This window comes from Triticum aestivum, chromosome 3A, assembly GCF_018294505.1.
Source record: "Triticum aestivum cultivar Chinese Spring chromosome 3A, IWGSC CS RefSeq v2.1, whole genome shotgun sequence".
Lineage (NCBI taxonomy): Eukaryota > Viridiplantae > Streptophyta > Magnoliopsida > Poales > Poaceae > Triticum > Triticum aestivum.
The window spans coordinates 527,148,120-527,155,601 of NC_057800.1; the positions used below are offsets into that span (position 1 = coordinate 527,148,120).

The 7,482-nt window shown below is 49.5% G+C and overlaps 1 protein-coding gene across 1 annotated transcript; it reads right to left on the reverse strand.

Moving 5' to 3' along the window:
* Positions 1-3,829: 3,829 nt before the first annotated feature.
* On the reverse strand, positions 3,830-5,153 carry LOC123062039 (probable serine acetyltransferase 1). The gene has a single exon (XM_044485344.1). It carries the CDS (start codon positions 4,949-4,951, stop codon positions 4,040-4,042), a length of 912 nt encoding a protein of 303 aa, XP_044341279.1. The 5' UTR covers positions 4,952-5,153; the 3' UTR covers positions 3,830-4,039.
* Positions 5,154-7,482: the final 2,329 nt, after the last annotated feature.

Genomic DNA, 7,482 nt, shown 5'->3' on the forward strand with positions numbered 1-7,482 from the left:
CCTAGAGGAAGGCATTGGGAAGTAATAAGTAGATGATGGGTTGCTAGAGTGACAGAAGCTTAAACCCTAGTTTATGCGTTGCTTCGTAAGGGGCTGATTTGGATCCATATGTTTCATGCTATGGTTAGGTTTGCCTTAATACTTTTGTTGTAGTTGCGGATGCTTGCAATAGAGGTTAATCATAAGTGGGATACTTGTCCAAGTAAGGGCAGTACCCAAGCACCGGTCCACCCACATACCAAATTATCAAAGTACCGAACGCGGATCATATGAACGTGATGAAACCTAACTTGACGATATTCCCATGTGTCCTCGGGAGCGCTTTACATCATATAAGAGTTTGTCCAGGCTTGTCCTTTGCTACAAAAAGGATTGGACCACTTTGCTGCACTTTATTTACTTTTGTTACTTGTTGCTCGTTACCAATTATCTTATCACAAAACTTCCTTTTACCCTACCTATAAGCTTAAATAGTCTTGATCGCGAGGGTGTGAGATTGTTGAGTCCCCGTGACTCACAAATACTTCCAAAACCAGCTTGCAGGTGCCGTTGAACCGTGCAGATGACGCAACCAAGCTCAAAGGAGGAGCTCGATGAAGATCTCGTTCGTCATGTTGTTCCGTTTTCCAGTTGATCAGTAGAGGAGCCCAGTTGGGGTCGATCGAGGATCTGTGTAGCATTTGGGTAGTCTTCGTTTATTTTGGTTCCGTAGTCGGACCTTGAGTGTATTTGGATGATGTAATGCTTTATTCATGTAATTGTGTGAAGTGGCGATTGTAAGCCAACTATGTATCTTTTTCCCTTATGTATTACATGGGTTGTGCGAAGATTACCTCACTTGCGACATTGCTTGCAATGCGGTTATGCCTCTAAGTCATGCTTCGACATGTGGGAGATATAGCCGCATCGAGGGCGTTACAACGTTCCCCAACAATCATGCATTGTGATAGAATATGCATCGAGAGTGATGGGTATGATCAGAGATCCCATGAAGTAGGACCTGGGAAAACAAGCTACTCATTGGAGGAGAGTAACTTTACTAACGCACTTCATTTGATATGCACTGCTCACTATATGATAGGTTGACTTTCATCTTAATGCATTTTGAGACTTGTATAAGAGGAGATGCTATCCTACATAGCTATATTTGGAAGACGCCCGAGGGATGGTCACAGTCTATGAGATAGGGTAATCTCTAATAAGATCACTAATATGCTCCACACGTGGGTTAGCCTTCAACGGGCTAGTATAAGTAAAACAATTGGTGAATCTATCTTTTCGAAAACTGACAATTCAAAGCATTGTACATTTGTTCAGTTGTCGAGAAGTGTAGCTCTTTGCTCTAGGTGTGTGTTTAATTTAACCGGACTCCACTGAAAATACAGGTGCCTCCGAGATCTAGGTGCGTGTTTAATTTAACCGGTCTCGCATGGGCCTAGCTTCACATCTCCTTACTTGACATCATATATATTGGAGGCGGTAGTAACCCTAGCCTTCAGAGATCGTATATGTTCCGCCTCCTCCATCACAACCCACCATCATTATTCATTTCTCTTGTTGTTGTGCTGCTTCTGGCGATCCCATCACGTCGACCACGTGCACAACTGTACGAGGAAGCAGGCCTCCAAAACCCTGTTTTTTATGATCCTACGTTGGGGCAAGGGTGTTAGGTTTTTGCATAGCATCTCGCCACGACTGCTAGCCTCCGGTTGTCTTCGAACACTACTTAGACTACGTCCTCGACCCACCTACGCCACGGGTGACAACTCCGACGCCACAAAGAAGAAGGCCGCAAGAACACCGCTGCATGCAGCTGCCAGTCGCCGTCGCGGCTTTGACGTGGACGACTGGAAGGTATGATCAATTCATCCCCGTTTAATGGCTTATGTGTTTGCAGTACTTAGCATGTTCATAGATATGCCAATTCTATGTCTAGTACTCTCTCTGGCATGTTTAAGCATATTAGTATGAGATAAATACTGCTGCTGTTATGGTCATGATTTATTTCTAGATTAATAATCAGAAAATTGGTAATTTCTATTAGCTGCTACTAATAGAAAGTTTTCATTCCCCAAAGCGAAGGGCCATTACCTTTTTTTTTTGCGGGAAAAGGGGCCATTACCTGACGGAGTAAAGCTGCAAATGAAACAACATCCAAAGGATGCTGTGCTAACGTAGAGAAATGTTGTTTTTCTTGGTGCTCAGGCGACCAAAAGATATACTACTATATTTGTAGTTCTTTTTACGAAAACGGTGGCATTCTAGAGATAGATCTCTAGATTAACACGAGGTCCACCAATAATGTGAGCACAATTCCTTTTCCACTTTTGTGGAAAAATGCGAGCACAAGTCGATCTCAAAGAATATCATGTCGTCCTCGACGAATTGCTTTGGCACAATCCGATGGGTGCCCGTGCGATCGAATTGTCAAAGTCAGGCAAATACAATCACAGCTCCGCCGAAAGTAACATGTCTGCGGGTAAGCTTCAAGGGGCGCAATTGCAGCAACTCAAGAGAATACTGCAACGCATGCAGGAAATTCATTGCCACTATCAATGGTCATTATTCTCTGTTTTTAGAAAACATTTCATGTCACCATCGGCCAACGCCAATATCATCAACACTGTCCATCTTATAGGAATACTGAAGCTGGGGCTGATGAGAGCCGGGCAACTTGGCGCCTCTCGATCATCTCATCTAGTACTTTACAGCATTTTTTTTCATGCAAAATTCACCTTGCGGCGTTACTTGGTGTTACAGAAACAGTTTTAAATCTCATCAAGCTGTATGCACTAGGTGTTACAGAAACAGTTTTAAACAGAAGGTGCTTGCTTCTCCCCGGAAATAGAGTCACCGAGGTCGAGAGTCTTATGATTCGCAAGATTTCAAAGACAAAAAGAATAGGAAATAAGTACATAGGAGATCAGACGTCAGGATACGTTGAATCCTAGAGAAATGAAAGAAATTTAATGAAGTTACACTGAATCAAAATTCATACGAAACAGTCTACAGAAAAAACATCCATGAATTTTTCCATACACTACACAGACCATACGAACCGATACAGGAGGCATATAAAACCTAGCACTTCGTGTCAACACTCAAGGATCCCGTACCAATCACCCACAGGATTAACTAAAACCATGTGCTTTTTCTATTATAAACAATTAAAACAATGTGCTGCTATAGTGTTTACCACCTACTAGCTGCTAGTTTTCTTTGAAGTATATCTCATGCCTGATCTGTTTTATTTCGCACATCCTGTGTGGAGACTTTGGTGTTCCCAATTTCTCCAAAGAAAACGACACTTCTGAAAATATACCTTAATGAGAAGTGCCACATATCAGATGCGTGACACTGCGGACCTAACATTTTTTGATGGCAATTTCAGCCACGCAAGGATGACAATTTTCAGTGACAAACGGCAAGTTTCTGTCAAAAATAAACTAAAGCACGAAAGTTGGCATGCTTTGCAACTAAAGTTGTCATCCTCGCGTCACTAAACTTGCCGTCTAAAACGATCGAAGTTGCCATGTGCTCGTAGCTGGCGAGTGACACTTATCAGGATCCAATATATATTGAGAGACCATGCAGCCAACGGCCAGCTTGGTAAGCTACCAACAAAAAATTGCAATCGATTAAATAATATTGAGGGAGACAAGCAGGTACATAAGTTCTCACCTTCTCTTTGGAATTTGGAATTGCAGAAAGAACTTTCAGTACATTGTGGAGGATGGAGATGAGCAATTTGATTTGTACCAAGTACCAACAGCAACTATGTCGTCAAAATTATGTATGCGAGTATTACAAAGCCCTCGAGGATGCAACGTGAGTAATAACCATTGCATCTCTTAAATTACTGTTACAGGGTAAACTTCCAGTTCAGTACATTTGCCGGGGCTGCATTCTCCTCATAGGAGACAGATCTTACAGTAAGAAAGACTAGCACCAGTTCACTATTCGAAAGAAATGGACGTGACTGGGCATTAGTATTGCGGGTTACAGAGGAGGACAGTGGTATCTTGCTCTGCTCAATGCCTCAAATGGTGTAGTCTGACCACTGCTGTATGAAGGAGGTATGGTCCATGGACTCCCCAGGCATGTCGTCCCCCTTCTTCCCGCCGATCAGCCTCGCGGGGTTCCCCACCGCGGTGCTCCTCGGCGGCACATCGATGAGCACCACCGACCCCGCACCGATCTTGGCCCCGGCGCCAATCAGCACGTTGCCCAGGATCGTCGCCCCGGCGCCAATCAGAACGCCGTCCCCGATCTTGGGGTGCCGGTCGCCCACCGCCTTGCCGGTCCCGCCCAGCGTCACGTGGTGGAGGATGGAGACGTTGTCGCCGACGACGGCCGTCTCGCCGATGACGACGCCGGTGGCGTGGTCCAGGAGGACGCCCTTGCCGATGGCGGCGGCCGGGTGGATGTCGACGGCGAAGACCTCGGCGACCCGGGACTGGAGCGCGAGCGCGAGGGCGCGGCGGTTCTGCGCCCAGAGCACGTGCGCGACGCGGTGGGCCTGGACGGCGAGGAAGCCCTTGTAGTTGAGGAGGCAGTGGGAGAAGCCGGCGCAGGCGGGGTCCCGGGAGCGCACGGCAAGGAGGTCGGCGACGGCGGCGGCGCGGATGGTGGGGTGCGCGGCGAGGGAGCCGACGAAGAGGTCGTAGAGGAGCGTGGAGAGGAGGGTGGAGGAGCAGAGCTTGTTGGCGAGGTGGAAGGAGAGGGAGCGCTCGAGGGACGGGTGGGAGAGCACGGTGGCGTAGAGGAAGGAGGCGAGCGCCGGCTCGGCGTCGGCGTCGCGGCGCGCCTCGGCCTTGATCTGGGACCAGACCCAGGACTCGTCGTTGTCGGACTCCGGGGGCGGGTAGGACGGCACGAGGGCGGGGTGGAGGGCCGGCGGGCTGTGGCGGCGCTGCTGGGGATCGGCGCGGAGGGGCTGACCCGCCGTCATCGTCGTCGTCGCCGTCGTCGCGTCGATGGCGTCTGGGCCGTTGGCTTGTGAGGGCGCGGTGAGTCTTGGGTGCCGTCGGCGGAACGGATGTATAGGCGCGGGGGCGGGGCGAGCACAGCCACGTCCAGGGTGGTGGACCAGGCAGCCAGCAGCCAATGGAATGGGAACTTATCTCCGACCGGGGCCCAACCTAAGGTGGTACACACGACACGAAGAGCGCGAGCCCGAGTTGCCGAGAGCAAGCGAAGGCGACACGACTGGGTGTGGGTGGCGACTGGCGTACACACGGTGGCGCTGACTTCTCCGCAAATAAAAAATGAGTGTTACGCGTCGGCCGGCTTATCTATTGAAAAAAAAGATCGGTCCCGTCATGAGATCCGGCTGTCTAATCTCTGTGCGATTATATCTGCATTTCTATTCTCTGTTTTTCTCACTCCAACAAGATCCTTATTGCAATCTTAAAATGACCCATGTTGTAGAAGCATCTTTGGTTTGTGGCCGTCAATATCACTTTTGCAACAGAGTCTAGTTGCAATTGCAACAACCCCTTGTTGCAAAAGCATCTTCGACTCGTGGTCATGTCCATTATTATTTTTGTTGTCCCAATGTTAAAAATATACATCCATGGTAAAATCTTTGTTGCTACGCCCCTACACGAGCGCTCCAAGCATGACCCACCAGCATTGGACCTTGAGATGCACATTTTATGCGAACATCTCATGGTCGACCACGAGCCATGCCGTGTCCCATTTTTTTTTCAATAAAGGTGTCCCAATTTATTTCCCTAAGCGGAGAGGGAAATAGCCGGCGAGGTAAGAGCATTTACAATCAGGCTCTTCAAACTCCTCTAAACGTTTGAGTGGACTGTCGGTCATTGTCCGGTAACAACTTTGCTAGTCAACCCGCCCTTCTATGTTGCCTAAATGTTCGAGTTGATTGGCACCCCATGCCCATCCACATAACGGGGTGGATATACGGCAATTTTGGAGGCGCCTGAATGTGATTGCCACGTCGGACTGGCCTAGGCTGGTCCAGTTCGACCCCACATATATCTCACTCCGAACCAACCCCTATTCCACAATCCACATTCTTGATTGCACCGCTCCAGTGTCGTCTCCTCCCGTCACCTCCTCGTCCTCTTTCCTCTTCGTCCCTTCCCCTCCTAGTGTCATCATGTTCAACTTCGACAACAGATCTGAAAATGAGTATGACACCGTCAACTTGGAGATGCTCCTCAAGGAAGAATCCAACTCCTCTGCCTCGAACAACAAGAAGATCGCCCTTCGCATTGCCCTCCATCGGCCACGGATGAGCATGGGTGGGAGCACAAGCTCTGCGGCCTCTCTACTGGCCCGAAGGGGCAGGAACACCCCTGAGCTCATGCCTGCACACCACACCTCCATCCCCTGCTCCTCTCGGGTGGCGTTGGGTGCTCGTGCCAGCACCACCGAGCACGCGGTCATGGCCATAGCTACCCAAGTCAGGGGCACTGGCCGCTCGTTGTGCAACACATAGGGCGACGCATTCAACTCCAGCCGATCCGGCTGCTGATCCACGCCCGAGCCGCTTCCGCCCGCCGACTCCAGCAATGACCTCCACCGCGACGTCATTTGCTGCTCCCTTGCCTCGGCGGGAATGGACGCCTGTCGCTGCCGCAACAAAAATGACGTCGACGAGTTTGAGCGACTCGCCAAGCAAAAGGTGTCCGCTGTGGCAGAAGCCGGTCACCTCTCAAAGGAGCAGGTCTACGCCATCGGGTCTGGTTGGGATACACTTCTCCTTCGCCCGACAACAAACAACAACTCGCGACTCCCGTCCGGCCTCCGACGCTTATGTTGAGTACTACAACCACCGCTCTAGAGACTCCAAGGGGACGCGACCGTCGAGGAAGTGGTGAAGTGCGGCATCCCCTCTATATCTACTACTCCCTCCGTTCCTAAATACTTGTCTTTCTAGACATTTCAAATGACTACTACATACGGATGTATGTAGACATATTTTAGAGTGTAGATTCACTCATTTTGCTCCGTATGTAGTCATTTGTTGAAATGCCTAGAAAGACAAGTATTTAGGAACGAAGGGAGTAGTATCTAGTTTTTTTTAGGGCTCTACTAGCGAAAATTCGAAACTGAGCCCGAGCTCAGCTGATCCCGATATCTCTTCCGTTCGGTAGCATGTGGATCTGTGCATAAAGTTGTATTCTTAGCCGTATGCACAGCGTATTCACGTAAAAACTCAGGTGGGCCATGACCTCATTTATAGCAGGCCGCGTTGGCAGCGCATAGACGGCTCGTCACGGTGGACACGGCCTGGGTTTAGTTCTGAGCCGGCCTGAGCCATGCTGCTTCGACGGAGGTCGTCTCCATGGCCGTCCTTATCCTCTCGGACCCCTAACACCACTCCCCCATTCCCGTCATCCCTGCCGCCCTAGTGTCCAATTGAAGCTCTCATTCTTATCTCAAGCTTAATCACACTTTTCGTTGGCTCGTCTGCGAATTTTTTGATTGACTGTTCCAAATTTGCGATTCAGG

Excerpts from the sequence above, each read along its gene's own strand:
- LOC123062039 (XM_044485344.1), bottom strand. The coding sequence starts at position 4,951 with ATGACGGCGGGTCAGCCCCTCCGCGCCGATCCCCAGCAGCGCCGCCAC.